At 37.9% G+C, this 15200-nt stretch overlaps 1 protein-coding gene and 1 long non-coding RNA gene across 8 annotated transcripts in view; one reads left to right on the top strand and one right to left on the bottom strand.

Moving 5' to 3' along the window:
- Positions 1-991: 991 nt before the first annotated feature.
- The window catches only part of TFG (trafficking from ER to golgi regulator), a 37014-nt gene continuing 22805 nt past the window's right edge, over positions 992-15200 (top strand). For 3 of the 7 annotated variants that reach the window (XM_028504385.2, XM_028504383.2, XM_028504380.2), the window contains exons 1-3: positions 1088-1284; positions 4584-4810; positions 8003-8086. In XM_028504385.2, the coding sequence (XP_028360186.1) occupies positions 4627-4810; positions 8003-8086 (268 nt within the window). In that variant the 5' untranslated portion in view covers positions 1088-1284; positions 4584-4626. Of the gene's footprint in view, positions 1285-4583; positions 4811-8002; positions 8087-15200 lie in introns of all 7 variants that reach the window. The other 4 variants (XM_028504378.2, XM_028504381.2, XM_036017997.1 and 1 more) reach the window with 4 other exon arrangements.
- LOC118498876 lies at positions 12313-14544 on the bottom strand. Its single transcript, XR_004901366.1, has 2 exons — positions 14502-14544; positions 12313-12919 (listed from the first exon to the last, which is right to left on the bottom strand). It is a non-coding gene; the product is annotated as an uncharacterized LOC118498876 (long non-coding RNA).

Here is a 15200-nt window from a genome sequence, read left to right as displayed (position 1 = left end):
CTTCTATAAAACTCGGCTCCCCAACTCCTGCAAGCAATTAATTGCTCAAAAAACAATACACACAGTTGCAAACTACAATTTAGAGGCAAGAAGTCTTCTAAGCTCACATATTTCACTTTCAAATATACTCGTATTGTCTCAAAACCTAATGACTGTAAAAAATCACATTATCTACAGTACTAAAAAATGACTTCTCACCTTGAATTTGTTTTACTCAAGGTCCTTTTATCTGGTGAATAAATCGGGGAATAGATGAATTCGAACTGCTCATTGCTTAGTCTCTGTCTCAAAAGGCAAAACTTGCCTGTAACTTTGAAAATATCACTCGCTTATCCCCAAATTTCACGACCCCCCCACCCCAATGTAGGGTTCAGTCTGGGCCAGGACTTCTTACACAAGTACATGTATTCAAAACAAATGTTTTAGGTAAGAGAGACAGAAAGAGTTTGTAGTGCACAAATGCCTTTTCCAAATAGGCTTCCGGAATCGTGAATCAGCCTTAATTTTCCAGCCTTTATCACTTACACACCCACAGGTTTGTCCTGTCGCATAAACGCTACTGGAAACTCCTTGCTCACAAACTGATTCATCTGCATTCCCACCACAGTACTTGGCAAAGCGTAGGCGCCCAAAAATGAATGAATGAGTTAGTACAAGAGAGGCGGGAAAATGTTAGGCTTTGCGAAATATGACGAAGGTAACGTCAATGGTCACAAAACAACAAAACGCAATCTTGGACAAATGCCGATTTTCAAACTGGCTCTCAAAAATATTCCAGAACACCACTCTCTACACCCCACCTACGGGTGATAGACCAGAGGTACAGTACAAGCTGTCAGGGAAACCGGAAGTGCCTGGTCAGGTCCGGCGCTCGGGAGCGTCCATTCAGCTCGAACTTCCTATACTCGATGATCCAGTGAGAAAGCAGAGACTCCGCCCCACGCAGGCCCGAACCTCTGCAGCCCCAAGGGCCGCGGCCGCTGCGCATGCGTTCTGGGGTGGCCTGCTGGCAGTGAGGCGGAGCGAAAGGACATTTTTTCCCTTGCTCCCGCCCCTCTTCCTCCCTCACCTGCCACGTACAGGGCCTCAGAGCTCGCTAGGCTTGGTGCGTCCGTGCGATTGGCCGGGGCCTGCGCGATCCTGAAAGCGAGTTGCGGCAGCTGAGGAGAGCGGTGGAGTCGGCCGTGACCGAAGCAGCCGCAGAAGCCCCAGAGTCCGGCGGCCTTGCACGGGTGAGGTCAGCGGAGACCTGCGGAGAGGCGGCAACGCGGCCTCGGCAAGCGGGTATGGCTGGTGGAGACGGGGGCGCAGCCGCTTTGTAGGACTGAGCGAGCAGGAGACGAGGAAGCGCGGAGAGGGCCCCGTTCGAACCCGCGGGCGCCCGGCGGGTGGGGCCAGAGGGGCCTTGGGTAGGGGCCGCTGGGGGAGAGGAGAGAGGCTGGGTGGGGCCTGGCGTGGGGGAGGGGGCCGCCGTGGTGGGAGGAGGGGTCCATAGTGGCTGGGAGGCGGGTCTCACGGGGCTGCGGGGGATGTTTGGGCCAGTCAGTGCTGTCGTGATTTTTCCGCTTGGCTCTAGGAGTCGGACTGCCCGACGCACCGGAGAGGTGATTTGGAAGGCCTGTGGTGGTCGGGCGCCGAACCTCCACAGGGGCTTGGAAGGATGAAAAGGGTGGAAAATGGTGCCTGTGGGAATAAGTTGATTGGGGTCTTGTAAGAAGAAGCAATTTTTTTTGTCTATGTCCCCACGTAATGAAGTGCCGAAGTGCCGTTTGAAGACCCGGCCCGGTTTCGTAGTGAGCATGATAGCTAACTTTTAAGAGTTTACTTTGATACGCACTGTACAAAGTATTTTAGATGCATGGTCCAAATTTAGATATTCCTATTTTTGCATATGATGAAAAGGAGGCTTCTTGAAATACTTGCGTAAGGTCACATGGCTTGTAGTGGGAATCTTGACCATCTTTCTCTGGTCAGACAGAATTGGAGGCTCTGTGGATTCTTCGGAATAATCACGGGTTGATTTTACTTAGAATTTCTTAAAGGAAATTGCTACCGTGTGGACGGGCCTAATCACGCCCCTCTGAATTTGAGCAGGGTCCCACCCATAGGGTTAGTGGAGTTGGAGGCTTGGCCACCGAACCTAGATCCTGGTTCGAGAGGCAGTCTTCTTATGTGTCCTTGGGCATTCCACTTTATTCTCTAGTGTTGAGAGCAGTGTTCCTGTTGGGAGGTTGCATAAGTTGGTGGCTGTGTCATTTCTGGACTTAAGAGGGAGTGGAGCAAGGACAAAAAAATGCTGTAAGGATCTCACCAACAGTCCTGGGTAGTAGTAGTTCATACCAGTCTCTATCTTGTGACTGAAGTTAGAGAAAAAGAGCTGGCACTAAATTATACTGTTACATTAAAAAAAAAAAAAGATGGGGATGGGATTTCCCCTCGAAGGGGAACTTCTATGGTGTGCTTAGTTTTGTGATATTTGTGCATGCTTTAAAGAGATGACTGCACAAACTGGGGACAAACTTTGGAAAGAAACCTTAGTTCCTGGCCCTGGAGAGTTTACAGTCCATGGGAAACACCAAGGAATAGGTGAATTTGTAGGCAAACGTAGCCGATACGAAGTGAAGGAGAGCAATGTTTTGAGATCCATTGGTGAGCAAGAATCCCCCACAATCAAAAGGGCATACATACTATCAATAATATCTGATGTTGGAAATTCTTTTAACTAGGAGTGTGTCTGTTTTCACTTTTAGCTATATAAAGAAGGTACATTGTGAAGATCTAACTTAGGAGTTGACCTGATGATACAGCTTTCTTCTCCCAGTTCCTTTACCAGAACTTAATATTATTTCTCATTAGTCTTTTTTGTTCAGGGAACCAGCAAAAAGTGTGTATCTACTATGTCAGGTTCTATTCTAGGTGCTGTGGAGAATAGATAGTACTAAGCCCTAGTCCTTAGCTACATTACTGTTGATTTACACAACCTGTAGGTAGTAGAAAGCAATATTGTTTTATTGAAGTTCTTTATTACTGTTAGGCCAGGGGTGTCAAACTCATTTTCACTGGGGGCCACATCAGCCTCGAGGTTGCTTTCAAAGGGCTGAATGTAATTTAGGACTGTATAAATGTAACTACTCCTTAACAGTTAAGCAAGAGCTTGGAGCTGCTGCGGGGTAGACACAAGGTGCCGGGCCGGATAAAACAAGGTGGAGAGCCGGATTCGGCCCGGGCCTTGTGTTTGTTTGCCACCTGTGTGTTAGGCCATAGAGCAAACAAAGTGTAATCTTCACTGTATTGTTGAAGTAATCATACTTCAGAGCTTGGCACATAATATGTATTCCAGTAAATATTTCCTAAATGAAGAGGTCAGGTTTGGCTAACAAGTGAAGAGGTTGTATAGAGGTTTCAGTTAATCATAGTCTTCATGAGAAGTCTATTGTGAGAGTTTGCAAATAAAAAACTAACTGGATTCTTATTTTACATTAAGATAAACACAGCATCCAGATTGTATAACACAATACATTGTTATGAATTGACCTTAGAGTGTCCGATTCAGTATTTAATGTCCCATTTTAACTTGGGGCATTAAAGATTTATTAATAAAGTATCTGTTCAAGGATGGTGAGACATTCATTTAAGGAATAGTTGCAAGGGCATGGGGCATTTATGTAAAATTCACGAAATGAATTAGGATTCATGAATATTTCAAGTATTTTAAGGGTTGAGATGTGTTGGGGGCAGGAGGGGTGCTTTCTTCAGACACATACACACACATATACACATAATAATTGTAAATAACTATGGAAACCAAGTACAATGTTAATGAAATAACAAATTTAAGAGGAGAAAAAAGAAAGCTGCCAGTAGTAAAGCATGAGGTTGAAACCAGAACGTAGCCAGTAGGAGATTAGATACTTTAAGCATTCTGAGAGATCATTTGTTTGGAGAAGGAGGAAAAAGGAATTGATGCTAGGGAAAATGTTCAGTGGTTATAGTAATGTATTCAAGAACATCTTGGTCTTGAAAAGAGGAGACAGGCCTGGTGTGTTGGGAATAGATAAAAGTGGTCAAAGGTAAAAAGCAGGCAGATCAGTTCAGAGTCTTTCGCAATAATCCAGGCAAAAGATGATGGAGGCTTGAATCATGCTAATTAGAAGTGAAGACAGTAAAGTGATTGCATTCTAGAGATAAGGTAGTGGCAACTAGGTTTTAGATTTGTTAGCAATTTGGTAGATATAAGTAGTGAGGAAAAGAGAGAATACATGTATATCTTGAACAACTGGAAGGAAGGATGGTCACTGAATGAAATGGAGAAGTTTTAGACTTGTTAAAGTAGAAATCTAAACGGTAATGTCAGATAAGCAGTTAAGAGGTGGGTGAAATAGTAATAGACGTAAAACAACGAAACTCATTTTCTTATGTGAATAACAAAAGTTACCTTCAGGCCATTTTAACATGAATATGGTCACATAGGAAGAGTGAATGTCTCTCGATGGTCTGAATTTCTTAGATTCTAATAATAGCTTTGCTTTTTATCTTTTAAGATATGTTTTATAGCTGTTTAATCATCAAAACCATTTTCTCAGGCTTTCTCTAGAGTTGTATATATCTGACATCCTGGAGTCCACCATGAATGGACAGTTGGACCTAAGTGGGAAGCTAATCATCAAAGCTCAACTTGGGGAGGATATTCGACGAATTCCCATTCATAATGAAGATATTACATATGATGAATTAGTGCTAATGATGCAACGAGTTTTCAGAGGAAAACTTCTGAGTAATGATGAAGTTACAATAAAGTATAAAGATGAAGGTAAGAGTGTTTCTAAAGTTAGTTTTTCAAAACATAAGTATAATATGTATTCTTTTGCCTATATTTCATGGAACTGTCTCAGAATAAAAAATCAGTTCCCTTTCATGCTAATTTGAGTGCCGACTTCTTTTACAATATCTCATGGAATGTTTGTGTAGTCATTATTTTGTAAGTTAAAAATAGCTAAGGGATATATTATTAGAAACGGATTTAAGGGATATATCCCATTTGTCACATATATTTTACAAGCATTTTTTTCTCTTCTGTCTAGGGAATTCTGGCTTTCTTTTTGCTTTCAAAACTAAACTTTCTCTTGTATTTCCTGAAGTGAAAGGGATGTCAGTAGGTATTGGATAAAAAAGGATTGCATGGTTGATCAAATATGGAAAAGCTTATTTAAACAAAGACAGATGTGTTCCTTTCTTTTAAATTTTTTTTTTTATTTATTATTAGAGAGGGCAAGGGAGGGAGAAAGAGTTCTGGCTTAGGTAAACTTCTAACATCATTGATGTTTAACACTGACCATTGAGAGAAACATCAATGTGTAGTTGCCTCTTGCTTGCCCCCTACTGGGGACCTGGCCTGCAACCCAGGCATGTGCCCTGACTGGGAATCAAACCAGCGACCCTTTGGTTTCACAGGGAGTTGGTCAATCCACTGAGCCACACGAGCCAGGACAGATGTGGTTTTTTATGCAGGAATTTATGCTGATGTATATTGTCAATTTATAGCATGCAGTATTTCCAGACCCATTTGACCATGAAACTATCTTTAAGGAGATGGATTTTAACATAACAAATGTTTCACCAAACACAGGGGAATTGTAGTAGTAGACTACCTTCATTTCCTTTTCTTTAAACCTGTTCTTTTTGTTAACAACTACTGAAATTGTACTTTAGGTGGTTACCAGTATCTTTTTTACTGCTGAATTTATTTTTAGTCCGTTTCACTTTGATCTCATTACTCAGCATTGCTATCCATACCATCCTGTGCTAAATATACTCTTATTTCTTAACATCTCTGACACTGTGCTGTCCCCATTTTCTTCTTTTTCACTAATAGCTTCTTCTCTTTGTCAGTTTATTGTAACAGTAATGACAACTATTACAATAGAAAATTTAAAATCTCAGTGGTTAACACTGAAGAAATCATTCAGATACCCAGGTTGACATCAATTCTATCTTCAGCACAGGCTTACAAACTCACCTTGAGCAGTGTTATCTGGAAGGCAGATGGATAAAGGTAGACTGTAGAGGAACACATGGGTAGTTGTACTCTGTGGGTCTTGAGGTGGTATATTTATATAATTTCTGCTGACATCACATCACCCAGACCAGGGTGTCAGTGGGTTGAGGAATATACTGTGGAAGGTAAGTGCAAATCACTGATGAACAGCTAAGCTACAGGTGTAATTCTCCTTTTTTTTTTTTTATAATACATGCTCTAATGTTACTCAAAACTAATTTTTGTGGGTCACCCATGATCAGGAACAATAAAGGAAAACAACTTTTCTTTCTGTTTTTTTCCCTAGTAATCTCATCTACTTACAATATACTGACTTTCACACCTTTGACTTCCAAATATGGGCTTTAATTTATCAATTTAAATTACATATTATTAAATGTTTTCTTGACTTTACAAATTAAATTTTTTTTTACTTTACAACTTGAATTTTACAATTTTCATTTTACTTGAGATGCTTTGCTTTTACCTCATACTTGACACATCTTAACCTGTTTATCTGGCTTTCTCTTAACTCCCTTATTTTTATTTAGGTCAGGGTCAGCAAGCTTTTTCTTTAAAGAATCAGATACATATTTTAGCATTGTGAATCAGTCGCATAAGCCCTCTGTCTCATCATTTAAAAAAAAAACACTTTAAAGCACGTAGAGCCATTTTTAGTTTGCATTCTGTAAACATAAAGATTTGTCCATTGGTTGTAGTTTGGGGGCCCCTAACTTAGGGTATCCTGATTATTAAAATTTTGTCCTCTACATCTAGTTACCATGTAAATTTGTTTTACATGTTATTTTTAAGTGTTTTGAATTGTACAGATTTGTGTTTATAACTTGTGTTCTGGCTTAGGTAAACTTCTAATCATCAGATATACTCTGTTTCTGTTGTGGAATTCAGAACAGAAAAAGGGCAGTCAGTGAAAGTTTCCTTCTTTTACATATACACTGTATTTTCTTAAAAATGTGTTTTTGAGTAGAATCCTTGAACTTGAACATTAGATGTGTTTGTTCCAAGAAGTGGATCAGGTTATAAAGAGCTGAAAACAATTATAAAATTCTTTGTTATGGCTTTTATTGCCAAATCTGCCCAGTCAGTGTTAAAGTTGGTGTAGCAGAGCAGTCTCCCAGCCTCCTGAGGACAGAACTTCCCACCCAACCCAACTGTGTCTATGAAGGTTCTCTGCAGAAGCCCCTGACCTACTCCTGCCTGTGGCTGCTTTTCTGTCCCTGCTGTCTCTAGAGAACATTTATTTACCCCCTATGCTTTTGAAAGTTTTGAAATAAGCAGTTGATATGCTAATTATCATATTCTTTATCCTTGGGATCTAGGGGATTTCAGAATCTGGTGTATATGAATTTTTTGGGGGGGGGGGTGAGTTGATAATTTTCATTTTTAAATTGTCAGTGACCTGAAAGACTCTAGTGTCTACCCATTCATTAGGGCAATTCTGCAAACATCTTCTTTGTAACACTTTGTTATCTTTACATTCAATATATGGCTTCCCTGCCATTTGTGTCAGTGGCATTTTAGTGTACTTAGAATTAAAATTTGAATCTTGAGGATCTTTATTATTTTAGCTTTTGGTAAATATATTTATATTTTCTGGAATGGAAAGATGTAGTCTAAACCAGTAATTTTGATATTGTTACCATGCATATCCTGGTGACTAGTAAAAGATGACTTAATGCATTAATGTTAGCTATATTTTGACTCTGCTTAATGATACATACCTTGTCATTAAAATAATAATCCAAGTTGACCTAATTTTTTTTGAAAAAAAATATCTTTTCTAGATTTCCTAGAAATCTAGGAAATCTTTCCTAGATCCCTTAATGTGTGTATAAGGTTTTTATGGGAGATTCTAATTATGCTCTGCAATCTGAGTTTTGGATTTAATTTAATGTATATCCTAGTTTACTGCTGATGCAAATCTGAAACCTCTTTTTTTTTGTACAGATGGAGATCTTATAACAATTTTTGATAGCTCTGATCTTTCCTTTGCCATTCAGTGTAGTAGAATACTGAAACTGACATTATTTGGTAAGTGGTAAGCTTGCTAATATATTTACTATTTTATTCATTGTATTTTCATTTAAAGATTTTCTGGCTTTTTTTCCTTTTAAATTCAGAAATTCAGAAACGATTCAGAATTAAATGATGTATTTTCAGCTATATCAAAATTTTTGAATTATTAAGGCTTAATTTTATATGTAATTATATATAATTATGGTCATGTGTAATTATAATTGTATATATAATTAATAGAAAATAGTCATGTTTAAAATTCCTCATCTACTTAGTTACCCTAAAGAGTAATCTGTGGGATGCTGGCTGCATCTGGCCTCAGTGTTACTTCATGGAGGCTGCCTGTTTCCTGCGACAGGCTTTGCTGCTAAATGCCTCCTCACCCTCTGGGGGAAAAAGCAGGGAGCTAGGTCTGGACTCACCTGAGAACCCAGCGTCTCCTTACTGCTATATCTCTTCAGCTTTTCATTGAATTGGTGGAGAGTTTTCTCTGCATGCTGACAATGTTGAACTTGAACCCTGTGACTTCTGAAAATGTTGAACTTGAACCTGAATGCTGAGATTCTGGAAACCAGTGATTAAAGAAACCCCCCCACTCGTTTGTGTTCCTGAAATGGTTTAGAGCAAGGAACCACCTTCCCCATGTGATTTAGATATGACTCACGGATGCCCCTTTGTTTATGACAGGGTCAGACACACACCCTTCAAATTCCCGTTATTTTCACATGATAATTGATTAGCTGAACTGAGTGTACTCTTTGACCAATATGGACAAAATACTGGCTATCTTGACTTGACCAAACTTTGGTTAGTCTTCTCTCCTTCCTCCAGGCCCCTAAATTTTGACCCACCCTCACTGTGGGCTAGCATATAGCCCCTTCTTATTTAGCTCTCCTGAAAATAGGCTGGCTTCGGTAGAAAACACTCTTTGATCTGCAGGGTGATCACTGCCACCTTCATCCATTCATCCCACGTTCCCATTGCCAGTTCTTTCTAGCCTTTGTTTCCTGTTCCCTGTAAAAGAAATGTCCAACTGATCTTGAAAACAGTTGCAGATAAGAGTGGTCAGAGAGTTCCATTATGTCAGTAATCACCCCCTCACCTCACACATCTCATTGCAGTAGTCCTTTATTCTTGGAATAATCTCTTCCAATAAAGTTTCTATACCTTAAAAAAAATGTAATCTTTGCCACTTTGCCACAAATAATTCTAGTGTTAACACTACCTTTAAATTTTGTTCTTGAAGATTATATAATTATTTTCTGTGATCTGTATGTTTTTACTTATTTTCAGGGCTTAATATATAGGCCTAATACCTTAGACATTATTTTTTAAGGAGTACTTAAAAATTAGAGGTAGTTCTGATAAAAAAACAAGTATAGGACTACTTCTGATACTCTAATTTAGATTTTGTTTCCTTATAGATTTACAATATTTGCAAGGCAGAACTCTTAAGGGACAAGATAGAAATTATTATAGAGTTAAAGTGCTAGCATGATTATGTGAACAGTAAAATGTGGACATTTCTTCCTAAATGTTTTGTTTTGTTTCAGATTTAAAAGAAATGACGTGGCACTGAACCTTACAGTTCCATGAAATATGATTAGTTGAATTAATTTGTATCTCTTTCATCTCCATCTAGGATGGGTGAATGTGAATCAGACTTTAAAATGCTAATAACAAAAACTGCTTAGAACATTTTTAAATAAAAGGTGTTTTTTAAATAACATTGAATCTAAATTACCACTTTTGGCCAGATACCAGGCATATTAGATAAACTGAAAGTCCTCCTTCCAGAAACATTGAGGATGTGCTAGGTAAATATTACAAATATATATTTTGAAGTATGTACCTGAGCTTAGGAGAGTAAAGGAAATGTCCAGGGAACCAAAATAGATGGAATTTAAAAAAAACAGGGCCTGAAGTACCAAAAGCTGAGATGTGGGGTGCTTTTGGTGATGATAATGAAGTTGTTAGTCTGCGTAATCTGAGGGCTTGGCATTTGGTGTCTATGTGTATAGGCATTGGGTCTTAGACCCTCAGTGGGCTATACTCTCAAAAAAGAATATTATAGAAGAGAAATACCTCTTTTTTTCAGATTTTTATTTGTTTATTTCTAGAGAGGGGAAGGGAGGGAGAAAGAAAGAGAGAGAAACATCAATGTGTGGTTGCCTCTCATGTGGCCCCCACTGGGGACGTGGCCTGCAACCCAGGCATGTGCCCTGACTGGGAGTCGAACCTGCAATGCTTTGGTTTGCAGCCTGCACTCAATCCACTGAGCTATGCTAGCCAGGGCAAAAAATACCTCTTTATTGATAACATGAAAAGTCAAGGAAATGATATAAGAACTCATGTCCTGGGCTGTCAGGGGTTTGTGCAGGCATCCTTAAGGATTCATAACCATGTCCTCAGGTGTGTTAGGTTTAAATTTAAAATACCTTCTCCAGTTTGGGAACTCTCAATTCCAGATATTACCGAAAAAACAATAGCAAGAAACAACTGCAAAAATCTGTGGAATGGTATGTTCTTAATCCAGGTCACATAGGCTTTTCACAGACAAAATCTTGTTGGTGAATTTAACACTTCGGAACCAGTAAGATACATGAAACAGTCCATGTGAGGAAGAAACAATGGATACAACTAATAAGATTAGACTTCTAAGAACTTTAACTAATAGAAGTGATATCTATAAAATGTGTTAAAGTTATTAAGACATGAAAGAAAAAAATAAATATAAGAAAAAGGCACTGAAAAAAGAATAAATTTTAAATAGAATTTAAGTTTTGTCGGTGAAAAAATAATCATTGAAATTAAATACAAAGTGGGCAGGTTGAGTAGCAGATTAATTTCAGCTGAAGAGGGAATCAGTGAAGTGAAAGGTAATCCAAAGAAATTATAGAACAAAGCACAAAAACACAGAGATGGAGAATAGGATATGAGAAAATAAGAAAGTCCTGCCTATTTCCATTAAGATTTTAAAGAAGGAGATACTGGAGGAATGGAAATATAGGAGGAAGTAGTAGCTAAGGACTTTTTTAGAATTATATAAAATGTATAAACCATCTGATTTAGGAGGCATGATGAGTTCTGAGCAGGATAAGTAAAAATAAATCTCCAATGGACATTTGTCATGAAGCCAGGAAATATATAAGGCAACGTGATAGTCTTAAAAGTAGCCTGAGAAGGACACATGTACAAAACCAAGGTGGAGGGTGGAAGCAAGGGAGGGCAGTGGATTTGGGAGGGTTGGGGGAAGGGTTGGGGAGAAATACAGACACCTGTAATTGAACAACAATAAAATAATTTAAATTAAAAAAAAAAGCTTGAGAGAATTAAGACTGCTCACCAACAACACAATTATACTGTTAGACTTCTTCATAGTAATAATAGATACTAAAAGAAAGTAGAATAACATTTTCAAACTGTTCAGAAAAACAAATAGAAAAGTAGCATTCTATAGTTTGTTAAACTTCAGGAATAAGAAAATAAGAACAAAGACTGAAAACTTACTACTCATGGACCCTTGTTAAAAGAATTTTTAGCTGTGGTTTCAGAAAAAGGGAACTGAATCTAAAAGAATGGAGAAAGATGCAAGAAATTGTGAGCAGGTAAACTGGTTAACATTTGTGAATTTAAATGATCACTGATTATAAAAATCACAATTATGAATAAAAACAAGATGGAACAAAAATACCTTGCAATAATTATATATAAGGCAGGAGGGTTTGAAAGGAATTAAAATATTTTAAAGAGTTGTATTGTTTGGGAAAAGGATAATAATTGTAGATTTTCTAAATTGAAGTATGCACGTCTGAAATGTACCAGTAATTATTGTTAAGACTATAGCTAGCCAGTAGGGGGAGAAGAGGCAAAGGGTACTTGGTTCACTAGATGGCGAGGAAGCAGGAAAAGAGACAGAGAGAAAGCTTGATAAATAGAACAAAACACTAACCACAATATGCATAAACAGATTAAATGTACGAGGTAAAAGGTAGACACTCTTACTGGAATTAAAAATGCTGATTATAGGAGGCATACTGAAAGATTATTATTCACAGTTTGAATTAAAGAACTAGAAACACATAGACTAGACAAACAAAGATAGCTGGTAATATTAGTAGAATAGACTCTAAGTGAAAACTTTATTAGTATTAATCACAACAATGATAAAAAGAATTCACTAGGAACATATAACAATTCTGAACACTTATGCATCATAGTCTTAGTTTTATCTTAAGGAAAAATTGGCAGAAAAGGGAAAACAAATTCACAATCATGGGAGAACTTTTAATACTCTTCTCTCAGAAACTGGTAGATCAGGTAAGCTCAGAATTAGTAAGGATAGGGAAAATTTGAACAAAACAGATACAAGGTTGATCTTATGTATCTATCAGTCAGGAAGAGATATAGATTTTTTTAGTATATATGGGTATTTATTAAAGTTGACCGTATACTGGGTTTTTCAACAGATATTACATGCCAGAGATGTCCTAGAGATCATATTCTCTGGCCTCGTCAGAAGCCACTGGACAAAAAAGATAACCCAGTTTCAATACTTTTGAAGATAAAAATATGCTTTTAAAGTAAGTCACAAAAGAAATAGTAATGGGAATTAGAAATACATGATGACTTCTACATAACAAGTCTGTAGAGGGTGCAAAAGCTAACCTGAAGGGATCTTTATAGCCTTAAATACAAAAGAACAAAGTAAACCCAAATAACTTGAGGAAAATTAAGTAAAGAGCAGAAATGAACTAGAAGTCAGGGTATTGATAGTATCAACAATTTTGAAAAGATACAATTAGCAAAGCTCTATTAAGATTAGTTAAGGAAAAAGAAGGGGAATAACTGAATCATCTTCTCTAAAAGAGAAAGCATTCCTTCCTCAATCATGTTAAAAAGTCACAGCAAACTGGAAATAGAAGGGAACTTTTTAACCTTATGTTGGGCAACTGTCACAAAGAACAATTGCTATATACCCTAATATGAAAAGATTAGAAAGTATAACTAAAATACTAATTATAATTATAACAAAGATAAATCTAATCATTGTTATAGAAAAAATATAAAATTTTAATTTAAACCATGAAGCAGGGGAGGATGAGTTTTGGGGAGAGGTAGGGAGATCTAATTACTGCTGTATTGCTTTCTTATTGATTAGGAGCAAAGATGGGAGAATGAAGATTTAATGAATGTGTATTTAAAGTGTTTATCTTTTTATATGCTTGAAATAATTTATTAAAGTCATAAAATTATATACTAATAAAAATATACATAGTTATGGAATAGGGAATTTAAGCTTTTAATTGGGTGGTATATAATACACGGTATTCCAAAAACCACTAAGTAGATGACTTTAGGTCATAGGCCTTATTAGAGATATATAAGGTTTGTCCAGAAAAAGTCCAGCCATTGTTAATATAAACAGTTTGGGTGGCACTGGTATAACCTGGCAGCCAAGGAGAGTGGACTGGAATGCTCTTGCTTGAACAATGATGACTTCACTGTCCTAGTCAGTGGGAATGGTAGACCCTGTTGAGTGAGCATGAGTACTGTGTAGTTGTCACATTCAAAATGACTGAGCAAGTAATGCAACGAATTTGCATCAGATTTTGTGTTAAGCTTGAACATTTCTCTGTGGAAACTATTCAGATGATTCAGAAGGCCACAGCTATGGGCAACTGGTGATTAGCAGCTTCATCACGACAATGCACTCACTCATGCATCACATCTCGTGCAGAGTGTTTTGGTGAAACATCAAATCACCCAGGTGGTTCAGCCCCCTACAACCCAGAATTGATGCCCTGTGACTTCTGGCTTTTCCAAAAACTTAGTGGTGGGTGGGATGGAGGTTAGGGGATGGGAAGATTGAACAAAAAGGAAAAAGGACTCGGGACAATAAATTATTTCAAGCATATAAAAAGAAAAAATAAAAATGAGCATAAGAGAGTCAACCAAAGAAAAAATCACATTTGAAAGGGAAGAAATTTCAGACCATCGATGAGATTCAGGAAACTATGATGGGGCAGCTGATGACAATTGGGAACACTGTAAGGGCCAAGGTGCCTACTTTGAAGGGGACTGAGGCATCATTGTCCTATGTACAATGTTTCTTGTATCTTGCATCTTCTTCAATAAATGTCTCTTACATATTAAATGGCTGGATACCTTCTGGACAGACCTTGTATACGCAGGGTTCTTAAAAGTTCTGGTAAGAGATCACACACATTGGTGCTTTAGCCAGAGACTACTAGTACTATAGGTGCAGTTGAACAAATTTGGGTATATTTTGCATTAATTTTATATGTATAGTGTTATAAAAAAGGACAAAGTAAGCCCAAATAACTTTGAAGGAAAAAATAATAAAGATGAACCAGAAGCCAGGGAATTGAATTAGCAAACTTCTATTAAGATTAGTAAGGAAAAGCACAAATAAGCAACATTAGAAATGAAAAGGAGTATAACTACAAATACTTTGCAGTGAGTGAAAATGAACACCATGGGAAACAACAGACTGTCTCAGTAAAAGTGTGTGGAAAGGGTTGTACATAGGTCTTGGGCTTGTATTAGGTGATTTTGGAGAAGGTTCAGCGAAGTGGGGCCTTGCTATAGATTGGATGCTGTAAGGAAGTGGCAGCTGTGATCCTATGATTGGGCATCTTACTAAACCTTAACCAGAAGGTGGGAGGAATGAATTGAGGCTAAAGTTAATATTGTTAAAATAGCAGCAGTCACTCATATTAGCCAGGGATGTTTGGTCATTTTTGTGGTTTGGTCAGTGTTCTTGTTTTTGTCTGAGTTCTCACATGATCGTGGAGTGACTTTGCTTTTGTCTTAATCACAGTAACAGAGTGATCTGTTCTGGTTGGTGTTCCTTGAAATTGTTCATGTTCAGCAAGAGAATACCACAGCCTACCTGTGGGTGCCAGGCCAGTCTCTAGCAACCACAGCAAACAAACACCACGGCTTGTTTTACAGTACCAGCCAGTACCTGGCTGCTTTTCTTTTTTTCAGATATTAGAGAAAAACCAGTAATACCCAGTAAAAGCCAATAATGAATGGATATAGGTAGGAGATGATATTGAATTTCCTTATAACTATATAGGGTGTGTGTCAAATACTGGTGGGT

This window comes from Phyllostomus discolor, chromosome 2 (genome assembly GCF_004126475.2).
Source record: "Phyllostomus discolor isolate MPI-MPIP mPhyDis1 chromosome 2, mPhyDis1.pri.v3, whole genome shotgun sequence".
Lineage (NCBI taxonomy): Eukaryota > Metazoa > Chordata > Mammalia > Chiroptera > Phyllostomidae > Phyllostomus > Phyllostomus discolor.
The sequence above is the reverse complement of the archived record's forward strand: the minus strand, read 5'-3'. Positions and strand labels throughout refer to the sequence as shown.